The 26412-nt window shown below is 35.6% G+C and overlaps 1 protein-coding gene across 1 annotated transcript; it reads right to left on the bottom strand.

Moving 5' to 3' along the window:
* Window positions 1–1497: 1497 nt before the first annotated feature.
* LOC129275218 (integrin beta-1-like) lies at window positions 1498–25940 on the bottom strand. The gene is made up of 20 exons (XM_054912010.2): window positions 25832–25940; window positions 24741–24825; window positions 23893–24024; window positions 23483–23579; window positions 22451–22541; window positions 21578–21664; window positions 19591–19674; window positions 18394–18474; window positions 17176–17289; window positions 15553–15642; window positions 14502–14701; window positions 13660–13744; window positions 12234–12370; window positions 11620–11774; window positions 10709–10836; window positions 9729–9818; window positions 9180–9315; window positions 8494–8598; window positions 2718–7405; window positions 1498–2660 (listed from the first exon to the last, which is right to left on the bottom strand). Exons 1-19 carry the CDS (start codon window positions 25877–25879, stop codon window positions 7173–7175), a joined length of 2178 nt encoding a protein of 725 aa, XP_054767985.2. The 5' UTR covers window positions 25880–25940; the 3' UTR covers window positions 1498–2660; window positions 2718–7172.
* Between the last annotated feature and the right edge of the window lie 472 nt (window positions 25941–26412).

The following is a 26412-nucleotide window of genomic DNA, read 5'->3' as shown; positions in this document are numbered from 1 at the left end:
TATTGTTGCATAACAAATAACACAACAAAAAGCATGTAGCGTAATTTAAATGTATTAATATACAAACGAACCTTCAGAACCTAGATAATACATTGTATGTAATTATACACAATATGCTTTTCCTCATGGTAATTTCAGGTGTAATTTACTAGCAATGCACTTAAATTTCTGTTCCCAAATAAACCTACAGTATATATGATTCTTTCAATCGCATGTTCACCCTAAATACCCAATGCCACCCTATTTCAAAAAAGATGAAAAGAAAAATGACCGAACAGAAAATATTTTGAACTAATGCTATTCAGGCTCTACTGAAGATTAACACTGTAAATAATGACAATAGCATGATAGCATAATAATTTGATTTCTATAGACATTTTTGTTAGTTTTTCCCTTCTCTACACAACACACTTGTATTTTCAATGCAGCTTGCGTGCTTTAGCAGTGTTATACATTGTTAAAATTTTATTTTACAATAAATCTATATGAAGCCTTTTTGCCTCATCACACTTTCATTTGGCTTGTAATCATTTTCTATTGTACAATAATATACAAAACAGCAACAATTCAAATACGAGACACACAAAAGGCATTTTCCTAATGCCAAATTGGCGCATTTGTTTTAAAAACTGTACACATAATTTACAAAAAAGGTGATTTAAGGTATTTTGTTACTAATAATACCATCACATGTGGATCCAACTGGATTAGACATGAAACTGTTTTAGGGCCCATATTGTTTCTGCACAATAGTCGGCCCCTAAAAACTATTGTCTAATCCGGTTGGATCCAAGCCTGCCTTATCCACCATAACACACAGAACATACACTTCAGATTCTATATTTGTCATTCTGTACATTATGAATATCTGATACTTTGGAAGATTCATTGGTTTTACATACATTTTTATTTAAAGCAATCCTGATAATTTATGTAGCCGTACTCAATGTAACATAAAGGGGCTGCCACACCTTGATTTAACCAGCATAACATAATATAGCAAGCCTATCCTTTTTACCGATATAAAAATTGCCATTTTTCAACAACCCAAAATGACTTTGTGATATCAAGAACAGAAAAGGGATTAAATGATTGAACAGCTTGTCATACACTGGCTAAACCATTAAAATGTGAATAATAATGATGTCATATTTTACCTACGGTAGCCACTTCAGTTCCAAAAACTGTTCTCCCAGCGGACCCTGCCTAACATGATAATGTTATTATAACCCCCACTTAAGCAGGGTTACCTTGGTCACGAGCATTCAAGAAATTTCTTCCTACCTGGTACCCATTCACCTCACCTGGGGTGAGTGCAGCGCAATGTGGGTAAATTTCTTGCTGAAGGAAAACACGCCACGGCTTGGAATTTAACCCACGTCCCTTGGATTGAAAGACAAGAGTTGTAACCACTAGACCATGACTCCCTTTGAGGTATTGCTTAAAGGGGTATTTCATTTTTCAATTTTGTCACAATGAAATGTCTGAATCACAAAATTAAAATTTAGTACAAGCAGATGTCTTTATTTATCAAACTTTTCATCTTTTTATAGGCTTTTGTATATTTCATTAGTACTACATAAAATGTGATAATTTAATCATCCACATCAATTCAACCTTTCTTTACATCTCATTTTATTTCAAATTAAAGTACTGATTTCAACTTATTAAAAACAAATAATTTTGAAATGCATAGATTATCAAGATAAGAGAGCTCTAAAATTGTTCTAGTTTAGCACACATATTTTTTCTTGGAAATCTTGTGAAGTTGCAATCGAGTTCTCGATGTCCACGGTTTTGTTTCTGAACTAAAATAAGCAGTGCATTAATTTGTGACCTAGTACAATGTACACTCAATTTCTAAATAAATGCTCTAAATGCCTTTTTGTACTACCTTGTGCTGCACAAACATTTACATTACTGCAAAGCAACATTTACATTTAGTCAGATTTTATGGAAGAAAGAAATAAAGGAAGAAAATTTCAAAGATGACACTAGACACAACCAATTTAATTATCTTAATTAATTTGATGAATTCTTTCATTCTTGTATGACCAATTCAATGAATAAAATAATTCTACATTTTGAACCAAATGAAAAACCGAGATGAGTTAAGTTTCATGTCTGATTATGGAGAATCACGCCAAGAAATAAAGGATTCATTTATTTTTGAGGTCTTGGCAAAAATTGATAAGTGTAGGGAAAATTACCCTGTATAGGCCAAATTCCAATACGGCATGTTTTACTCGGTGCACATTTTTCTCATTTGTTTTATACATCAACTGCAACACCATGAAATTGTCCTGTCCAAGCAATATAATTCTGCACACTTGATAGATTCAGCCTTTTTTTTCACATTTCCTTTTCTTTATCACCTATCTTCACGAGGAATGAAAATTCACCTTACCTTTTTCCCCTATTTATTATCATAAAAGAGAAAATATTGTGTTCATTTGTTTTTGAGGTCTTACGGAATCTGGAAATGGTGTCTGATACATGGATCACTGAGTTATTAAGTCTAGAGATTAATAAGATATCAGAATAAACACTCCTTTTTGTAGTACTTTATTATTATAGTACACATAAGATATAAAAGCACATAGTACTTTATAATCAGACTTTCAATTAGTTCCAAATCATTCTATGGAAAGCCAAAAAGACTACCCACAAAAAGCAAGAGTCGAGGAGTACTTTCTCAGGCCACTGACAGATGCAACATAATTCCACAACAATGTAGGATCCTTTCTGATGAGATGCGATTGATTTTAAATCTTCTAATCACATTTATGGAAAGCCAGCGACACCCTAATTCATCATCTAGAAGGTATCTGGCATTGTTTTCATTCAGAAACTAACAAAAAAATAACAGATTGTTGAATTTCTTGAATGCACAAGGCTAATTCATCTATTGACAGAGCATAATAAATGTGGGTTCTGGCATTCTAGGTGGTAAATTATTGAGTTTCTGTCTTTCCATACTCTTCAAAGAATAAGGCCCTCAACATATCAATATAATAAAATATTTTTTTTTTAATGTTTACACAATCATAAATGCATTCTATAAATCATCAGTGCTATAAAAAAGACTTCATTCAACTAAGAAAGGCACTTAATAATTCAACACAGAGATAAAATCAAAATGAAATTCAGTAAATAGCTAATTATCAAGTCCATAATCACATACTGTATATTTGAAACAGGTTTGCGGTGAAAACGGGGAAGGAGAGGGGGGGGGGTAGGTCACTGGCAATGAGGTGCCTCCAAACTGGAACTTCTTTTTGGAAGAACAGACTATGGTAGCCTCTGAACTGATGGTGGCAATGTGACCAGTTGACTGGGATTGTGATAGTGATGCAATCTTTCTCAGTTTGGACTGACAGCATTGAGGAGGCGCGATAGCTCAGTCGGAAGAGCGGGGGATTCGTATTCCGGTGACCCGGGTTCGATTCACATTTGGTGCGCTATTGCCCTTTGGTAAGGCATTAATCCTCATTACCAGGTCCTTCGGAGAGGACCTTAAGCCGTCGGTCCTCTAGTTGCTTGCTTACAAGCATTCATGCTTTCTTAGCAATCAGGTAAAAAAAATCCCCACCAATTTCCACTGACTCGATCTAGGCCCTAACCTATAGATCTCTGACCTGAATCTAAATCAAATGATTAATTTCCACTCTAAATCACCCATTTAACAGAAATAGAAAGAAAATAGAAAAAAAAAACACATTGCACTTTTCAACAATTTTCATCACTATTTCTTTTCATCAAATGTATTCTATGTAGACCTATGAACAGATCACTATGTGGTTTATTATTAGGAAGCCAATCTAAAAAGCAGCATTCTTGCTATCTGCGTAGTTAAGTAAAACATCTACTTCAAACAGACAGGAGACAGATTATTTTCAAGGAGGTATCCTTCTTAGAATTTTCATTTTTTACACACCATGCCAATTTATACATTTCCTAGCATTTCTATTTTTTTTCTAATTTTCTTATAAAAAGTACTTCAAACTGGCTCTGTTTCTCAGAAAATTAGTACCGGTACACATATTTACAAACAAACGCCTTCACTTGACCATTAGTACATGTACAATCTAGTACAAGTCAATATCAATCATATAAAAGAGTTAGTGGTACTATCTACATTATAGGCTTATCTAGGAGTTGTCTTTAAATAAAAATAATTAGAACAATCATATATGAATCACAACAATTTAAAAATAGTAGAAAAACAAAAACATACATGCAGTTTCAAAAAAAGCATCAGTACTCATATATATACAGTTATTTGATAATAATACATGAATATAAAGTAGTTTTTGCACATTTTTCATTCTCTTTGTGTATATAAAAAAGAAAATTAAGAGAATATTACTGAAGAGAGACAACATAAGTTGTCAGCACCATTTTCTTAGAACATTAATGGATGAAATAAAATGTGATCAGTGATTAGGAAGTCATTAGTGTGTCAAAGGACAATGAAAGCATGGGGAAATAGTTATAATAAAATGAGAATACTAGAAGAAATTTACTAAAATTCCTTTACACTATTATAGATTTAGTGTGATCCTTAAATTGGCAATGTCACTTCAAAGTGACAGGTATAGTAATACAACTCTTTATTCCCCCATTATCTCTTAAGATGCAGCTTGTCTCCTTCCTAACTCAAAATATATCATAGGAAAATGTATTTGACAACATATGCCGAGTTCACAGAAAGACAAGCACTATCATTAGAGATTATGAGAATATGGCAATTCATGAACAAAAGATAGTGACAGTTGTACTAATAAACCTGCTATTTTGAGCAAAATTGCTAGATTCAGACTGCCAAACTACTAATTTTGAATAGACCTTTTGAAATTGATTTTCTCTATCCTATCTTTTAAAAAAAGTATCTCCCCATAATTTCATTCTTCTTTATGAGTGACTAAGTTTGTGCTTAAATGCTCAAGTGCACAGTGTATTAAATGCGTAATTTCAGTCATGATTACACATTAGACTTGTCAAAAATCTTTGCTGCATCTTTATACATGAATGCATTTATAAGGATGCAATTTATCATCACAGCTTTCCTGCAGTCCCCATTGTTCTGTCAACTGAGACTTTAATGTGTAAAGAAGAGTTGCTTGCAGGATTCCTGCGGGAATGCGGCCCTGACTCTTGACAAGCTACCTACTGTACGTATACTGACACTTGCAGTAAGAATGAAAGGGATATCACGCTTTAACAATGGGATTATTGGATATCTAAATTTATATTGTGCTTTGCAAACAAAAATTAAGTTTGTTGATCTATCTGTGCAACATTGCTTAAAAAAATGCTCTTGATGACCTTTGTACCTAGTAATCTGCCATTGCACAGAGTCTGCATAAATTTCAGAGTTTAAGCTGATAATATCCCTTCAAATGTGGAATACTTGGCCCATCAACTCCTAATTCTTGGGCATTTCCATATGCAAAATATAGGGGAATCTGTTTCTAAAAGTTTTCTTTGGCATCCGTTAAATGGGTTGTCCAATTTAAAAAAATTGAAGGTTAAAAATGGACTTGCCTCAAATGCATTGAGCAAAAATTGAGGAATATATATCCTGATATATATATATATTTTTTTTTTACTGACATACACCTTTATATTATAGAGCATACACTGTACCTGATGCCTGAATATATTTACCATGCTCTTCCTTTCTGTAGGAATACTACCGGAAGTCACCTGGTTTTTGCAGTGCATGATTTCAAGTAAGACAATCATTTAAACATATTGGCCCGTATTCTGAAGTCAGGTTTAACTTAGATCACGGTCTAACTCTGTGCTAAAATTACGGGGTGCCAAAAGTTCAAGAATTCTGTTAATATTGTATATTTCTTATGTTTACTATTTTGTTTCCTTTTGCTTTCATAATGAAGAGAAATAATCAAGTTATCGTTCCCAGACAATTATGAACAATTTGGGTGTCATGAGTTAATAAATTGAATGTGTATTGTTAGGGATTTGTGCTCCAATTGGCTCTCCATAGTTAAACCACAACTTTAAAACCAGGGTTTAATTTAAACCGGAGTTCAGAATACGGGCCATTGAGTTTGCAAGGTATAATCATCCAACAGACAATAGGCTGAAATAAATGTTGTTTAGTGCATGAGCGCACAAAAACACATTCTCAAATTCTTGGAATATATGTATGGGAATTGACAGGATGAAATACCTTGGGCCTTGCAAATGTACGATTGCCAATAAGGGTAATATTTTGCAATTAGTTTCCCAATAAGAACTTTCTTGGCTGCTTGTTTTAGAGTGCTGCAGGGCAAAACTCTGTGGACCAGACTTTTCGACAAACTATGAAGCAATCCACTTGATCAGGTTGTCCTTTGTCACTGCTTCAGAATTACGATAACATGCCATTGAACCCTGACCTCTTGAACTTTAAACCTTTACAGGTAAGTTGACCTTTGGACTCTGTTCGCGAGATCCACCTGCTTAGCCGGCAGGCTCCGGCAAAGACTATTGCCCATATGGGGGAAACAGCTTCTCCAAATTGTGTTCTCACTTTGTTAGAAATGGGAGCATACGTGCATAGACATCATGAATCTCTGAATCCACAATCACCCAACCTGGGATCAGCTACTGCTTCAACGGCGCACACCTGAGCCACTTCAAGAAATTGAATCTGGCCATCCATCTAGATGATTCTTCTGTACTTCATATCATTCAGTAAGCATATCAGATGATTGTATCACATTTAAACTCTAATTCAAGGTGCAATATCACTAGGTATCCAATAATGATCTTGATGTTTCTAAAACAATCCAAAGACTATCTCTTTAAATCATAAACACACTTCCGCTGGTTGCCATTTGAAGGATATCTCACCACGGTTCTTGACTTGAACCCCGAGACAGTATCTGAGAGCTCAATTAACAAACATTCAATGATCATTCTCAAGAGTTCAATGAGCATTCAATGATGATTCAGTGTAGCTAAGAGTTGAATGACCATTACATGTCCGTCTTTGAAATCCCTTTTTGGCATCTGGTCACAGCACCCAGCACCTTCCAAAGAGATGCCCTTGGCATTCTGCATGCAGTACAGCAAAATCAGGTGGTGGTATTCAAACGCTTATTCAGTTTACAATAATTAGAAATTTAAAAAAGACCCATCGCCAGACTAGGAGGTAAAGCTCATTTTATATTGTAGGTGGGGTTCTTAAAGACCGACGTGGACGGCTTGTAGATGGGGTTCTCGCCGCCCTCCCACGTGGCGTTGGCTCGCTCCTTCTCAAAGTTCTGAAACTCTCTCCTGTCATGGATGTAGGTGAGGAGACGCCAGATGAGGAGGAGTGCTAAACCCACCAGGATGATTCCAATGATGATTCCAAGGATAACCCATAGCATCTCAGGTGCTCCAGGACATACTAGAAGGTGAAAGGAAAAAAGGACATCAGTTGCGATGAACATTTTCAGAGAACTTGGCTAAAATGGTATACAGATACATTATAATAATAACAAATGATAATAATGATAATAATAATATTCATAGCTAGACAAAATTTATGAATCCCTATTATTATTATTCATTAATGATAATAGGGATTCATAAATTTTGTCTACCTATAAACATTCCATTCTGAAGCATAAAATTATCATTATCCCAGCTGAGGCTCCAGCTGATGGCCTAGTAGTAGGTGATTTTTCTTTCCATTTAGGCTTGATGGAAACTATTTTGGTTTTACACCATATACTGTAAGTAACACTTATCCTTTTGACAGATGAAATTTTGTGAAGTCACCATTAATGAGGACAGTTCCTCTGTATTCCACACAAGGAATATTTGTAGCAGAAGGACTTGATTCTCTCCAGTCTTGTTTACCTTTCTCAATAAATCATTACATTTTATTTGGGGTTTTATGGAGAGAGGGGAGGGGGTGGTTTTTCATTCATCAAAACGATTTATCGTGTAACAAAATATAATGAAATATATGGCCCGAATTCACAAAGATGGGTTTTAAAACCATCGGTTGAACCCATGGTTTATGCAGATGTCCTGTATAAATTGTGCTTATTTACCACTTATATTAAAAAATGTCCAATGCTGATGCACGCTTTGTCACAGTGCGCCAAATTGACGCCTGTTGCCATGTTTATCCACGCTATTTTATTCATGAGTCCACTGTTCTGAATTAATGAGTCTACTCTTCAAAAAGTGGACTTAACCATGGCAACAGGCGTCAATTTGGCGCACTGTGACAAAAGCGTGCATCAGCATTGGACATTTTCTATTATATGTGGTCAATAAGAGTAATTTATACAGGAAATCTGCATAAACCATGGGTTTAACCGATGGTTTTAAAAACCATTTTTGTGAATTCGGGCCTATATGTTCCTTCAAATACAAGCAATGTTAGCAATGTTAATGGGGGGGGTGGGGGGGCTGTTAGGGATTGAGAGAGAGAGAAAGAATGAGTGAGTGATAGATAACAAAGAAATGCATGGTCATAATTACTTTTTTCTTCTTGTACTTCAATATAAAATGTTCCATTTGGTAGTATTTCATAGGTGAAGATAACTTCGCACTCATCATCGTCAGTAAACCTGCATTCTTGATGGCCTAGAGAAGAAAAAGAAAGCGAAGCTTAAGAATGTTGTAGATAATGGTTGAAAAAAAACTAAAGATCTTAAAAACAAACGTCAGCAAACAACAATTAATGTGGCAAGGTTAAAAAAATTAAGGTATTTTTTTTATCTTTCAGACCAAACCATGACTATTTTGCTAACTTGAAAGAATGGTTTGACTACGTACAGGCATAAATAAAACAATATGGTCCATTTGAAAAAAAAATATGCTGAGAAAAAAATAATTCTAACTACATGGAGCCTTGACTGCATGCAATAAAATCTATAGCAATATTCAGATCTGAATTATCACAAACATTAAACCTCTAAATTATCATAAACTTTCATTAACGATTAATGACTAACTGAGGATTCTACTGTTCCACTCTGTGTCACTGTATGTAGTCTACATAGGCTCATGGATGCTGTGCTATAAAAACGGATAGTCAAATAGAGCTGCAAGTTAAACAACTACTTTTGGCAGGCATGATTTAATCTTTGAATTTCAATATGGAAATAAACAAAATGAAATGAAATATTCAACACAGAAAATGGAAAAAAAGGAATTCATTGTACCTTCTGCTTTCCTCAGCTCTGTCACTACATAGATGGGATGGGGACAATTCTTGCACTGTGATTTGTTGAAAGCTCCTGTGTGAAACGCCCTACACTGTACACATGGCTGGTTAATTTCACACGCCCCAGCACAATCCTAAAAAAAATGGATGAAAAATCCACAAATTATCATCATCATTTATACCATTCAGTATTTTCACAACTACAAAGGGTTAGATTTTCACTCGCTATTTGTTATAAGCTACTGAAATTCATCCATATGATTGGCTAATAGTAAAATTGGCAGTGAAATTCATCGACGACATTTGTTTCATGAGACGGTATTGACCATCTGAGGGACCTGTTGTGTCTGAAAGTCTTCAAAAAACAGAGAATTGAAACTGACTAAATTCATGAAATAATTACCCTTAACTACCCATACCACCATGTCCTGTAGACTATAAAACAAAATCCTGAAATCAGCAAATTCTTCAAGAAATGTTAAATCTTCAATAATCATTAGTGAAAAGAAAACCATCACCGTGACTAATCCAAAATGAATATACTTACTGGACAGATTTGACAGGTAGCACCAGAGTACTTAGGATCATTGCAATCACATTTTCCACAGTTACATGTTCCTACACCATTGCAGATTTCCTGTTCAAAAATACAAATAAATATTACATTAATAGAGTGAGGAAATGCTGGTACATGCAGTGAACAATTTTATGAGAAAGTCTTCAAAATCACGGCCAATTGTCACCATATATCATCGTAGATCTAGAAACCTAAAACTATTGTGAAATCTAAAATCTGAGCTGAAAAATGATCACAATATTAAAAGATCAGCGACACAGATAAGCACATGGGGAACAGTGTGTTATGATTACTTGAAAAAATACAGGTGGCTGTTGAATGCCATGCTCACTGTGCCCAGTTCTGAGCAACTATGTATTCTGTGCCAAAATGATTTGCCACATATTTCTTATTATTTGTTTGGCGTCACCTGTGCCTGGGAGGCGAAAAGCGAACTGAATCACTATGACCCGCAGGTCTCTCCTCCCGATATAACTGATTGAGGGGAGTGCAGGTGGACCACTACACCGGGGTTTCCCCCCTATTCTTATACGAATAGTGCAGTGGGTTCTTAACGTGCAAAGGTGGTGACTCTCCTCTACACAGGGCCTCCATTTCACGTCCTATCCACTTGGACACTTGGATGGTAATTTTATTGGATTCTGGTCAAAACTCATTTTAGGATTGTTATGATAACTTGCATTTATGTTCCAAATATGAATGAAAGAATAAACCCATTAAACCTGTCACAAAACAACAAGATGGGAAAACCATGAATCTAAAGCCATAGTACTGTAATTTTTTGTTATAAAGATATCACAAGCACTATTCTCCCAATAATATATTTATCCAATTAAACAAATTTCTTTAATTTTCATCAATATTTCTGAACCTCTAATATTGCTCCATGTAACGTTTAAAAAAAAAAAAAATATATATATATATATCAATCTCAAATGAAATTTACTCACCCCATTTGGAGCTCTGCATGTATCATTAGATACCGGGCACTCACAAGCACTGCCTTTGAAACCTTCTGCACAGGTACAATAGTTGATATATTTATCTTCGTTGCATTCACAGGTTCCCCGATCACTACCTGTGGACGGAAGGGAGGCAAATTGGCAACATTCTCAAAAATATCTTTCAAATTATCTTTTCAGAGCTACAATCAGCAAAGAAAGATAACCGAATTTCTCTTTTTTCTGGAAATCATAAACTTAACTAGTATCTCTCTATCAAGAAAACACTCAAAGATCACCTTATTGCAATATTAAACACTTTTATAGGCTAGTTCAGACAATGTGCGACTAATAGCCCTACTAATGCTGGAAATCGTTTTTAAAAAAATCTTGAAACTGTAACAAAGTTTGATGATCATGTTTTCTCCAGCGGCTTCCTTGTAATATGATTCATTTTTTACAAAGAATAAAACCAGCAAAAAGTGTAAAATTTTTATAAATATCAAAAGAAGTTGCAAATTAATGATCACAGAAGGGCTGAAAATATGCATTATCGCACTAATTGATTTATTATCGTTCATCCATGACTGATCTATATTTGCAATTTTATGGAAAAAGGCTATACTTTTCTATTTCATATGATACATAATTCATTAGATTTCATAATAGGTAAGGAATTTCTGCTTTCTAGTATAGTTCATCTGCTACTTTTTCAGTGTTGATAATGTATAGAGTACAAATAATTACAATCGGAGTAAGTCAAGGCCAGTACTTCTGTGTCACGAGGGCATTGGAGAAAACCTTCTCTTGTAGGCATTGTACACATGACCCAGGCCAAGGCCAGCCTTGACTACATCGCTGGTAAGTTATGATCCTTGAAACATGGCGACATGCGAGTAAGTTAACATAGGTGAGCTTACCTCCACACACCTTTCCTCCCGACCTTGGGCACAGGTAGTTGTCGCACTGACAGAACTCTCCCGTAATGACGCGGTTTGGGTCGCCACGCGTGTCACATTCGCACAGACCGCACACGCAGTCACCTCTACCCGAGCATTCCACAGTAGAATTTGGACTATGTAAGAAAGAGTGAGAAAACAAAAGTGGGAGTAATTACTAGATCTCCATAATTTCAACATAGCAATGATTAATGGATTTCGTCCATGGAATATATATCATATTGCATGACTTAGAAAGTGGATAGCAAAACTATTCCGCAAGTTAGAAAATATTGAACGGACCGTAGATGACTGCAACATTGCCCTAACGAGTGGAATATTTCTGGGATATGATGCAGAAAAGCCAACGGACATAACCGTCATTACTTTTAGTGATCATTACCCATTTGAATAGATGGACGAAATATCAACAATCAAAATTTTGATTGCCCTATCAAAATTTTTAGCACGAGTGGAAATTCAAGTAAATGACAAATTGTTGACAATTAGACCAAGCTTAGTGTGGACCCAACACCAATGAGCCCATATGGGACTGAGAAGAATACCAAGGGAAAAAAAACGATTGATATACTTACGCTACACAGCTTTCATCGAGACCCTCAGCCTCAGCTCGGTCGCATTCGCAGATCTTTCCTGATCGGCCTTCATTACACACACAAGCACCACAAGTAAAGGTACCATGGAAACTACACTTACTGGAGTTGGGCTCCGGCTACAAAGAGAATCAACACAGAGCATGTTACTTTAAAAGGAATTAAAAAACAAATAGACAAGGGCAATTCACCCCTAAAAAATCAAATTAAAAATCCATTGTAATATGCAAATGAACATCTGTATTAAATCCTATTGGCTACAGTAGAAAATTGTATGTTAAAGGAAACCAAAACCCAAGAAGAGAAGCAATCTTGGAAAGAGTAAAATGAGAGGAACAATTTAAAACAATTTTCATCAAAATCAGTTGTGAAATAAGCAAGTTATGGATGTTCAAAAGGTCTTGTTGTACTTTCTATGGGGATCCTCAAATTGGCGAACATGCTTCAAAATGGCTGATTTTGTTGACAACTCTCCATTTGTTTTATACACAATTTTTCAGATTTTGCCCATTTTCTTTCAAATTGCATACTGCCTCATTCTGAGCATAATGGGAAAATATAATTCACACCACATATGACAAGGTCAGGAGGAAATGATGTGAAATATGTAAAATAAAGGGGAAAATCTGAAAAATTGTGTACAAAACAACTGGAGGGTTGTCCACAAAATCAGCCATTTTGGAATAATTAATATGATGGGTGATAAAGAATGAATTATTCCATGTTGATTTGATATCCAATCTATGGGATAGTTTGAACCCAGATCACTATAAGGGAACTCCAGTGGTCTAGTGGTTATGACACTGGTCTAGTAATCCAGGGGTCGTGGGTTCGAATCCCTCTCGGTCTGCCTCTGATTTTTTCACAGGAGCCAAGCTCTACTTCACACAGCAGTAGGGGAGATCGGGGTTAGTTGGAACGCGGGGTGAGTTGAAACATTGTAATTTTCTTTAACGCCTGTAAAATAAATTTATGCAATACTGCCCTCAATTTATTGCTAGTAATAATACAACAGTGTTGTTGTATTATTACTAGCAATAAATTTAGGGCAGTATTGCATAAATTTATTTTACAGGCGTTAAAGAACTCTGATCTCCCCTAGTGTGTGTTTATACCCTTGTGGTATAAACACACACACAAAATGAATAAGACTACTAAAAATATTCCAAGCACAGCCATGCCTCCCTCCAAGCTCTCTCTTAAAAAAAAATCTTCCTGCTTGCTAGATGGGTAGGTTCGTTCCAAAATTACTTGATCACAACACGTCTCAATCCCAGGAAAACTGTAGGTTTAAGACAAGGTTTGTAATCACTTCGAAAGATTGCTGGTGAGTACCCTTTGGTCAATCAATCTTTCAGGATAAAGGAGCAACGTAGGTATTATGAAAAGCATGATTAAGTTTACGTACCTCGTCGTTGGAGCACTCACATTCACACAGTGCTTTCACGTTGAGAACAAGATTTTCTGTGAATGTGGTTGGACCTATTGATATCCTGCAGATGAAAAAAGAAGATATATCAAGAATCAATAAGGGCCGGGTCAAGTTTAATTTCCGGATTCCGATGGCGTCTGTCAGAATGTATAATCAGACAGATGTCAGGATTGGGGAAAACATTTTTTCAAATCAATATGATGGACATTCATGTTCTCAGCAGGTATTTGACTATAAACAATGTAGGTCCTGCTTTAAGAATAAGAATTACAAATCAATTCAATTTTATTCACATCACTTTAAAAACATCAAATTTACAATCAATACAATAGAATAACATGTTAACATATATACATATCATAATAAAGATGAATTAATATAATAGACCTGTCAAGGTTAATCCCCAAATTTACCACACTTCAAAACTGAAATTTCTTGTTGGAAACCATAATTTATGCTAAAAGATATTAAGGCCGCTGACTTCATCATTTTATATATGCGACAAGAATATTGATAATGCAGGTATCGCGCTGTGCGAGCACTGCTGCTTGGATTGGGCCACTGTTTGATCCCCCCCCCTCCCTCTATACACAGATTACAAATATACTGGTAATGCAGGTATCACACAGCGAAAGCACTGATTCATGGATTGGATCAATGATTGAACCCCCCACCTTTCAATGGTGTTTTAAGCCTCTGGGAGAACCACACAAGGCTACATGATGGTTTCATGGCTTGAAAAAAGATATTTGTGACTCCATCAAGCGACAAATCTGGGACGATACTATGCAAACATTATAATGACTAGAATTACATACGTGTGCATTCCATCATTGACCGTGCAGCTCAAGTTCTTCATGGTAATGCTGACATCGAAGCTGATTTGGTCCCCAAGCTTTAGTCCCGCACAGGTCTTTTTATCCTTGGTGACAGACCCATCTAGACAGTGAGCCACATAGTCTAACTCAAACAGATCTTTGTCGGCCTTGTCCCCTACTGTCACTTCAGATGTGATATTCTAAAGACACAGAGAGAGAAAGGAGGAGATACAGAGATAGAGAAACAAAGAGAGAAAAAAAGAGTGAGAGATGAAATAGGGAAAAAGTACATTAAGTGTTGGGAAACTTAATGTACTTAATGTTGGGAAACTTAATGCCATTGGAAAGTTAGGTATAATAATAATAATAATAATAATACAGGTATATTTACCCAGGGAAGCCGCTTCAGTTCCGAAAACTGTTCTCCCAGCGGGCCCTGCTATTATTATTACCCCGGCTTTAGCTGGGCTGCCTAGGCGCTCAAAGCATTCAAGGAATTTCTTCCTACCGGGTACCCATTCATCTCACCTGGGTTAAGTGCAGCACAGTGTGGATAAATTTCTTGCTGAAGGAAATTACGCCATGGCTGGGATTCGAACCCACGACCCTCTGTTTCAAAGTCCGAAGACTAATCCACTGGGCCACAACGCTCCACATGGTATGACTTGACAATCTAATTATACATGGCAAGCTAATGAATTTTCAATCACTTTTAATAGTATTAGCTATTAAAATAACTACTGCAGAAACCTGATGGCTTTCAAAAATGGTGTTCCCTGTACAAAACATATAGGAATTCGAGAATTAAGTGGTTAATGGATTAACATTTCTACTGTTAATGCACATTCTGGAAAGACAAAACTTATTGAAGTATAAAAAAATATAGCATTACTTTGTTAAAATATCAGCAATTCAGTTAAAATTGTTGGTATTTTGTATATGTGCATATATAATTCATTTATTACTTAGTCACACACATAGTTCATAAAGGTCCTCCTTTCAACATTGCCATTTATAATTTTAATATTAAATCATTTAAAAATCTACTTACTTCATATACATTTTTTATGAGATCTACAATATTGGATGAATCTGCAGAAAGTCTGGCTGCCTTTGACTCGTGAAAGTACTGTGGAAGATCCTAAAATCCGAAGAAAATTGACAAAATAATCAATATCAACAAAAATTTGTCACAACAAGAGAGGCATGATAAATGCAGCCTAAATAACAACTGTAACAATATTCATTTGAGAAAAGTAATTTATCTAGACATTATGATTATAACAGAGAATGTTAATGATTGTATTAATCCTACTACTACCCCCACCAACACCAGCAACATCATTCATCATGGAGAAATTCCCACTTCTCTTCTTCCTCATATTCATCATCATCATCCCTGTCACCACCATCATCATCACCACCACTATCACTATCACAACCACAACAATTAACACCATCATCAATACCACAACCAACATCACTACAAATACCATATTTAAAACATCTCTACAATGCTTACTACTTGGATAACCACCAACACAATCTCATTAAGAGAAATAATACTACCAAAAACAGGCATTAATAAAGTGCTGTCTATAATTTTTTTAAATATATTTCAAAGAATACTATTAAATGGTGAAATGTGAGATAAGACCAAATGGAAAATAGACCAAGGTGGTATAGACTACACAATGGGACCAAATGGTGAGTAGACAAACTAGTATTAGACCATGTGGGGCAAGACAAAAAATGTAAAATAGACATAGTGGCACATATTCTGAAGTCAGGTCTAATTTGAACTATGGTCTAAAGATGTAACTGTACTATGGAAAGCCAATTGTGACATAAATATGAAACAGCAGAGATCAAGTCATCAGCTAATTTGACACTCACATTATTCTTAACTGCCTGGAAATGATAAGCAAGATAATTGTCTTAATCATAATAGGATCAGGAAAAAGCACAGTAACCATAAGAAACGTACAATGTAAACAATTTTTTGAAATGTTTGGCTTCCCATAAATGTAGTTCAGAGTTCTACCATGGTCCAAGTTATTTAAACCAGAATTCAGAATACAGGCCAGTGGGTGTAGACATGGGCCCCGTCTTACAAAGAGTTGCGATTGATCCGATCGATCGCAACTATGGACGGCCAGCAATGTCTACATCTATTATGCATGTTTGTTCAAAATATTTCTAGCTATGATGTATATTCATGCATATTTCATCGTTGTCTTGAAAATTCACTGTGCTTCTCTTTGTTTACAAAGGACATTGTGCAAATTTCCTGTAGAAAAAATTATGACACTGATGGATTTCCATAGAGTTACGATTGATTGTATCAATCGTAACTCTTTGTAAGACGAGGCCCTGGGCTCTGTCTTACAAAGAGTTACGATTGATCCCATCAACCACAACTATGGACGGCAAGCAACATCAACATCTAAAATACAAATTTGTTCAAAATATTTTCTAGATATGATGTATATTCATACATTCATTGTTCTCTTGAAGATTCCGTGGGATTCTCTTTGTTTACTAAAGGAGATTGTGCAAATTTCCTGTAGAAAAATATCATGGTATGGATGGATTTCCATACAGTTGAGATTGATTGGATCAATCATAACTCTTTGTAAGACGGGGCCCAAGTGGTGATTCACCATATACATACCTCATAGAAGACAAATGGATCCTGTTTATCTACACCTGCTTTACCAATAGCAAAGATTGGAAGAATGCTAAGTGCTTCCATCTTTTGACTCAGCTTACTGATGGAAGGGTAGTCCTACAAAGTAATTGAAAAAAATTGATAAAATTAACTAGAAAAACCATCATATTTCAATAAAAAGTAAAGTCTCACTTAAAATAAGTATTACTATCTCTGGGGAAGTCAACCCTGATACCGGGTTGATAGTGATTGCAAATATGAAAGAGCTGGGGCCCATAACACAAAGGCTGGCGATTCATCATGCACTTGATTTTTATGATTGATTGTATATATAGTCAATGCAATCAATCGTAGGAAAATGTTCTATGATCATTGCTAAGATTTGTGTTAAAGGGCCCTGGAAAAGCTGAAGAGTGTCGAAAAAGGCTGGAATCAAAAGACCTCCCATCCTTTTGGTGAGGAAAGCTAAAATAAGCTAAAATTTGGCTAAAAATCAAAAGCAATTATTGCTGAAATCAGCTAAAGAGTGAACTCTCACACCCCTGCTGGTATGAATTTTGAGATGCTTTCTCATCAGTCATTTCTATCTTCGCATTATTTCTAAATTTGTCTGTATTTGTGATTTGAATCCAACCCTAATGAAGTCTCTCATACATTTAGCATGAAAGTAAAGAAATAAGTAGAACAATCCCATTATAGGAAGAGTTGTAGTACAACGGACTTTAAAAACTCTTTTTGTAACAATCCCAAATTCATTCAAACTTTCAAGCTGATGTCAGATGCTACCACTTATTCATAAATAAGATACAAAGTTGATGTACCTTGAGCAGTCTACAGAGTAGATTTCAGCTTTATAAGTCACATGTATCATGACCATTATATTTCTTTTACAGGCATGATATTCCCCTCTTAAAAAAAATCTGAAAAATAGCCAAGGGTTGCTAAGTCACTGACGAAGTCCTAGGCGCCCCGGTCGGGGCTACAAGCTTTTGCATAGTAAAGAAATCAAAAGTGATTTTTCAAGGTGAATCTGCATGATAGTTTTATCATTTGACTTTAAAAAGCAGTAAAAAACAGCATGAGAATGTCCTTGGGCAAAGGATTTCACGTAAAAAAAATGAATTAAAAAAAATTTGGAAAAAAAATTATTAAAAAAAATGGAATTTCGATTTTAGTCAAGGAGAATATCATGCCTGTTTTAGCAACTTCAATCAATCTTACCATTTCATCTGCCTTGGTGTATCTAAAGCCTCTGTCATCCATATGACACCTGCCATCGTTAGGCTTCACAATGCCACCAAGCTGAAAAATTAAAGGGAAACAAGCAGAAGCATGAATACTTGATAACATCAAGGTGAAGATTTGAAAATATTAAAATTCGAATTTGAAAATGATGAATTGAAAGTTTGAGAATATGAAAAGTGAGAATTTCTTTAAGAAGCAAGCGCAACGATCAAAACATGCGCAGTACCAACTACCATTAGAAAGTGTCTCATACTTTCCTCTTGATTGCCCTTTATTTCCCAAGAGAATATTGAATAATCAAGTGTTCCTATGAGGATGCTATGCCTCTGTCCATACTAAAATTCTGTTCCATGATGCAACGCAAGAACTATTCATGAATAGATTAAATGCTCTGTAATACAATGATTGCAGACCTGCCAACCTTCTACAACAAAATAAAGTATTCTTAGAAGGAAAAAAAAGTATTTTTTTTAAATTTGTCTCAACATAACAATCACCAACCTGTTGTAGTGAGATGGGTGAAAAAACATGTGAAATTACTCTACTTGAAAACTTGATAATTCACCCTTTTAAACATGTGCTCTTAGGCAAGAATTTACTTGTTCTTTTCATCCAACAAGTTACTGGCAGGATAGTGATTTTTACGGGTCTGGGACTGTCGAACAGGCGCTAGTGTCAAACGCTGTGTATAATACATACTACTTGAAAACTTGATAATTCACCCTTTTAAACATGTGCTCTTAGGCAAGAATTTAATTGTTCTTTTCATCCAACAAGTTACTGGCAGGACAGTGATTTTTACGCGTCTGGGACTGTCGAACCGGCGCTAGTGTCACACGCTGTGTATAATAGATACTCCATGATTTAAAAGAAAAAGTAACAAATCATACAAAAAAGTATTGGTGTATTCATAGCAAAAAAAGAGGAACAAATGCTCTAAAAAGGGAACAGATGGCATGTCTGTGATTGGCAATTGACCAATCAGAAATTTCTTCCACTGCTGTCATTCTAATAGTTGGCCATTGTTCTGTAACACAAAGCATAACGATTGATCGTAAGCTTGATTTTACGATTGATTGTACATTGTAGTCAATACAATCAATCATGAAAATTTGTTCTACGATCATTGCTAAGCTTTGTGTTACGGGCTCCTGTTCATGTTTAACTCGTTACCTTTCCATCTCCAGCAATGTGAAAACTTGCATCAGTGGTATATACTAACAGATGTCTGGCTCTGTCCCTCCAGCCAATCTCATCCTGTGGGGTGGTTGGGAGGATGGGTCAGAAAGTGATGGAGGAGAGGATGAGATAGAGAAGGGGAGGAAAGGAGGAAGAGAAGGAGGAGGAGCAGGAAGAGGAGGAAGAAGAGAAGGAAGAGGAGAAAGAAGGAAAGGAAGGGGAGGATTATGAGCCGGAAGAAGGGGGATGGGAGGAAGGCATATTGGTGGAATAAAAAGAGAGGACAAATCAGACAAGACATTAGGATGGGGAAATGTTATGGGAGAGGTCAGCAGAAAGTGTAAAATGCCAAATGAAAAATTAAGGGACAGTTGAGAGAGAGAGAGAGGGGGGGGGGGAATGCCCATAGGGAGAAAGTGACGGAATTTAAATCAAATGGTGAGATACAAATAATTCATTTTCATGAGACAAATTTTGCTTCATAAGATACAGTTGTTATTGCTATTTAGTTTCTAAAATCTGAATTTGAAATACATAATCATAACTGCAATGGGAATAGAAACCCTATGCAGAACTGTCAAAACAAAACACAAATGCAACAGAAAACACATTTTAAACATTGTTTATCAGCAACTTCAACTTAATATCATACACAGAGAAAAAAAATGGGAGTATAACCAAGGAGATATCACTCTCTCCTTGGTATAACACAGTCAAATTTGCACGAGAATAATCAAAAGTAGATCTTTCTTCTTTATTCTTCTCTCTCTCTCTCTCTTTCGAACCTAAGTGAAATGCTCTTGCCATCAAAACTTTTCACTAAATCCCATTTGATTTGAGTTGAGTAGGTTCAGTCAGACCGCAGGTCCCTATGCTAATGAGCAAAAAGGCCAGATTCATCCAAATCATCTCGTGGCTGAATCCTCCTCCTTGCAAAATCTTGTGATTCGTGGGATTTTCTTTCTCTAAGAATTTACCTGTTTTAACCTCAAGTTAAATGAAATATTATTGCACCATCAGATAGAGTAAATGTTACTCTTCCATATTGGTCATTTATTTTGTATACAATATTTTGTTAAATAAGTAAATTTCTGGCCTGAAAATGTGCCTCAAAACTGAATTTTCTTCCTCTGTTTTCTTTTGCAAATTGTACAAAACTTTTTATTTTGAGCCTCAATGATATCTATATCACCTTAAAGCTGAACTTCTGTACTTTCTCACAATGCCACTCTTGATATGCGGCACCTTTTAATCGGGTCAAGATCACACTTTTCCCACCAAGGTACAAGACGAGATTTCTGAAATTTTGTACTTGCATGAAATCCAGAGTTCTGATTGGCTGGATAAGGTTCACAGAACAACAGGAACGGGGTATTTGAAGAGATTACCACATGGGAAGTGTGACCTTCCCATGAACCCAGGCACTGGAACCGTTGGAATTTGCCAATGTGTGGTCTCTTTGACCAATCAGAGTGCAGTATTCTTGTTTTCAAGCTGCTTTATGTACTTGGCAAATGAAAAGTGTGATCTTGACCCGATTAAACCAATTCTTATTTTGAAACCTATATCATTTTAAAGCATACATATTCAGCTTTATCATGGTCTAAAAATCATTTGGGCTCAAACAAAAATAAAGTGTGAAAATAGCAGCTTTTGTCAGATGAAAATAATTATTTTGTAGCATATTTTAGAACAAACTTTTAACCTATATTACAAAATCAAAATAAAAAATCAAACACATGACCTGAAAGAATGATTCTTCTTCTTTACAATGATACCAAATTCATGAAATTCGATGCACAATTAGAGCAGCAATGACCGAATGAAAAGAGGTGTTTTGGTCCGCATCAAGCTCATTAAATATGCAAAACATATCAAGTCATGAATATCACTTGGAGGAAAGAAGCCACTTTCTTGGGACCTGCCGTCTGACTGGGTTCTTGACAGAGAAATGAATATAAGGGAGGACAGAATCACTTACTGTACAGACAGTAGCTTGCATCAGAGCATCCATACCACCTTCTGGACTGTCAAGATTACCAGAACTATTCACCTTGGACACTTCCTCCTAATGATCAAACAAAGAAAATTACAGATATCAGTATGTGCTCTTAAGCAAATGGATACTTTTCTTCTACATATCATCATAATTATTTGTTTGGCATCACCTGTGCCTGGGAGGTGAAAAGCGAACTGAATTACTATGACCTGCAGGTCTCTCCTCCTGATTGCGGAGAGTGCAGGTGGACCACTACACCGGGGTTTCCCCCTACTCTTATACAAATAGTGCAGTGGGTTCTTAACGTGCAAAGGTGGCAACTTTCCTCTACATGGGGCCTCCATATAACATCCTATCCCAGGGATGGAAAGTTTTCCACTGCAGCCTGCATCTATGACACAGGGGAGAGACGTTTACACACAACGCACTGGCTTCAGTCATCTGCTCGGGATGGACTCAACCCACGATCTTTGGTTCGACAGGCAGACACTTTACTGAGCCAACTTCACTCTCTCATATGCCCCAAGTACAGGTAATCAGCAGTCAAAATGCAGTCATTCGAGGTTTGATGTTCACCAATCTCGAACAAGTCAAAATGGTATTCATTAATGTTCAAACATCACAATGAAACAACACTATAAATTTAGTCTATAGAATACACATGGCACCAGAAAGGAGCCTTGTGGTATCCCCTTATACATACACGTATATCCTAAGTTTTTAATTAGAAGGATTTGGGCATGCTCTGGTTTCTTTCAAGACAATTAATCAAAGACTGAACAAAATTTATAAATAATTTATTCAAATATACAATTCTTGCGTAAAGATTTGATAATAAAATTCATGATAACTTACAGTAAATCTACCTGTCTCGAGCGTCAGTGGAAGAATATTATGAAAAGAGAATGCTGGTCCACACTTCTTATTCAGACATGGATTCTCTAATCTGTTGGGGCAAAATAACATAGAAATTCAAATGTGAACACGAAAATAATTTCATCCTCGTAGAGGGTCAGACTAACGTCTCAATTCAAAGATATCGTGTGATGGTCCTCTTTGATTTATTGACCAACATGATTTGAATTTTATTGTTAGTTCAGGATTTTTTTCACAAATCATGATTTTCATAAGTCATAGTAAATTAGATACACTGTATATTTCATGTTGCCTTTAAAAGTAACTGGCATAAAATCATTACAAAGAATAACTTGACATTTGCATTCAATGTACATGTATATTTTGGTTTCACTTTTCAGCTGTACAGTGTATATCACAGATTCATAGAGATTATTATTGCATACTTAAAGGACAAGTCCACCCCAACAAGAAGTTGATTTGAATAAAAGGAGAAAAATCCAACAAGCATTACCCTAAAAATTTCATCAAAATCGGACGTAAAATAAGAAAGTTATGACATTTTAAAGTTTCGCTTAATTTCACAAATCAGTTATATGCACATCCTGGTCAGTATGCAAATGAGCAGACTGATGACATCACCCACTTCACTATTTCTTTTGTATTTTATAATATGAAATATGAAAAATTATAATTTTCTCCTTATTGTCATGTGAAACAAAATTTTATTCCTCCCTGAATGTGTGGAATTACCATTATTTTAAAAGTTTATGGTTAAGTCAAGTTGGTCCTTATTGTCATATCTGTAAAAAATGAAATATTGTATATTTCAAACAATAAAAAACAAAAGAAATAGTGAGTGAGGGACATCATCGACTCTCTCATTTGCATATCACTGAGTTTTACATTTACATCCAATTTTGATGAAATCTTCAGTGTTATGCTTGTTTGATTTCTCTCTATCGAAATCAACAAATCAACAATTTTCTGGGGTGGACTTGACCTTTAAAGACAGCTTGGATGGATACTTACTTTGCTGGGAAGATATCAATGTAAGGCATCACTGTTTTATCAATGAAGGCACCGTAGCCCAGCCTGAAATTATTGGTGATGTTCTGCATTTCAGCAGCTGAAAAGACACACAGGAATACATTTCTAAATTATGTAACCATTTGATAAATATAGGTTGGTCTCATCACCTTGCCTACAATCACGTTTAATAACATGAGATTTTCCTGGTTAGTGTGCTCATACATGTCTGTGTGAGTCAACTTAAGGGTGCTTTAGTACTTTAGTTTTCAGCTACATGTATGATATATGATAAATACAACAATTCCCCTTGACTTTAAATTTCTCTCTTGGAAATGTGGCTCACTGGAACTGTGGCTACTAAAGTTTGGCTTGAAAATTTCTTTGCTACATTTCCATCATCAAACACTCACCTAGAATTCCACCCAACGATCTGAGTTGGACCAAATCATCGGACATGGAGTCAGACAAGTCCATAAGGTAGTATAGATCTACAGGAAAGTCTTCGGCCTGACGAATCTGAAGGTCAATTGATACCTTCTCCCCTGTAAAAGAAAGAACAAAGACGATGAGGTACCTTCATGCACCCTAGCTTAGCCATAGACTACACTGTGCCTAATATGGAAGCAAGACTCCTGATCTGTGATGACTTACAGTGTAATCCTCATCCTCATCACCATCATCATCATCATCTTCATCCTCCTCCTCCTCATCATCATCACTGTCATCATCATCATCATCATCTTCATCCTCCTCCTCCTCATCATCATCATCATCATCATCATCATCATCATCATCATCATCATCATCATCATCATCATCATCATCATCATCATCATCATCATCATCATCACCATCATCGTTACCATTACCATCATCACTTTTTTTTCAGAAGCGCATTACTGCCTGCCACTGATATAAACTATTGATATGGCTGGGGTATCTACAGTATTATCAATAACAAGTTGCATGAATTTGGGCTTTGCATCTAATGAAATAACACATAACTTTGCAGTGGGAAGGGGGAGGATGTCAAGAAGATTTAAGTCTGACTTCAATTCTTAGTTACATGTGGTAAATAACACATCACTGCAGGGGTCAGATCACGCTCGTGGGACGTGTTCTATATCAATAATAAAGATTGCTTTTTAAATACGATGCGTACATTCACACCTTCATGCAGACTTTAACTCTGTGTGAAATGCCCCCCTCCCCCTGGTTTCAGTAGGCATTGGACTATAAATCAAAACGATGAAATTACCTGGCCTCAATGTGAGATCTATTTCCTGAGGATAGACCTGGACTAGATTATCAACACTGGCTCCTGCTTTACTTAATGGTGTTTTCTGAAGGATATTAAGGGAAAAAACAAACACTGAGTTACAAAAGAATCTATTTAAAATGCTACAAAAAACACTAATTTACTGTAAGTACCCTGTGAACCCTTGAAGTAAAAAGATTAAATATTTGTTTGATTTCATTTCATTACATGTTTCAACAAAATACTCAAAGCAACGAGGCAAAAGAAATCAAACAGATCTATAGCAAACTCAGAGATCCTAATTTTGAAAATAATTTTATTTGCTTTACAGTGTAATATCACTATACTTTATACAAAGTCTCTATTCAGGCTCTCTACAATAAAGCAGCATAATCATTCTGGCTTTTCAAAGAGAATGCCTTTAACAGAAAACATGGACTTTCCTCAATTACCTACAATCTACACGTAATGGAGGCTTTCAATATATGATTAACTACTGAAAATTATTATTTTTTTACTAAAATTATTTCATGCTACAGTTATACCAAGAAAATCAACTCCAGGGGTCTGTTTCATACAACTTGTTTCAAAAACAAATTTACATTAACAGTTATAAGCTACTGAAATCCTTCAACCTGATTGGCTGATAGTTAATTTGTTATAGAAATCTTGCATTTGTTATTATAAAAAGTATTTATGAAACGGAACCCAGACCAACAAACGTCATTACGTTATTAAATACCAATGACATATCATCGATTGGTTTGGAATTAGTTTCGATAATGTGATTGGAATATCATGTAGTCTCCTTGACAATAAGGAAGACATGGCAGCTCTACATACATACAATAATATATGGGATTTGTAATGCGCCAAATCCACTCGGCAGAGTGCCCAACATGCAGTGAAAGAAAGAAAGAAAGAAAGAGAAAGAAAGAAAGAAAGAGAAAGAAAGAAAGAAAGAAAGAGAAAGAAAGAATGAAAAAAAGAAAGAAAGAGAAAAGTACAAATATCTGTATATTAATAATAGATTTAGGAACAATTATTAAAGAGTATGAAGCATTATATAGACGTGTCTTGAGGGAACATACCTGTGTTATATTAATTGAACTTTGTGGATTCTCTATGTGCTCTTCCATACAGCCCCTCTCTCGTAACGTGTCTGGGCTGTCACATCTTGGATAATTTTCTGCATCTTGAAAGTCCTGCAGAGGAAAAAAAATAATAAAACAAAGAAATAATATAATGGATTAAAAAATGCTGTACTCATTGACAACAATTTTTGAACAGATCACATTGTCTATTAAAATAGGATCAATAACAATTTCAACCATGTAGTTTACCAATACCATAAAAGAGATTCAAAACAAAAAAGTGAGAAAAAAGTAAAGGGGGGGGGCGAGGTTAAAAGAGATGTCCTGTGTGGTCATGTACGTAAGGAATCACAATACATTATTAACATTTCCCCAAATAGTTGCATGTATTTTATGTAGTCCTTCAAATCTTCCTGAATAAAACCCCAAATAATGAGGAAATGCATGTATGGGAAAGAAATATCATTTTCTATATGATCTACATGTATCTAAAGGCAAATTATTAAGAAACAAGGAAATATGTAAATATCAAAACAAGAGCTCAGAATGGACAATATTTGTCACATTCTTTCAGCTAA

This window comes from Lytechinus pictus, chromosome 13, assembly GCF_037042905.1.
Source record: "Lytechinus pictus isolate F3 Inbred chromosome 13, Lp3.0, whole genome shotgun sequence".
Taxonomy (NCBI): domain Eukaryota; kingdom Metazoa; phylum Echinodermata; class Echinoidea; order Temnopleuroida; family Toxopneustidae; genus Lytechinus; species Lytechinus pictus.
Note: the sequence above shows the minus strand (reverse complement) of the source record. Positions and strands in the feature narration are given on the sequence as shown.

Coding starts and splice junctions, on each gene's coding strand:
- LOC129275218 (XM_054912010.2), bottom strand. CDS start 25,879: ATGGAAGAGCACATAGAGAATCCACAAAGTTCAATTAATATAACACAG. Junction 22,542..23,482: donor ATTGATATCTTCCCAGCAAA/GTAAGTATCCAT, acceptor TTGCCCCAACAG/ATTAGAGAATCCATGTCTGA. Junction 13,745..14,501: donor GTCAATGATGGAATGCACAC/GTATGTAATTCT, acceptor TTTCATCTGCAG/GATATCAATAGGTCCAACCA.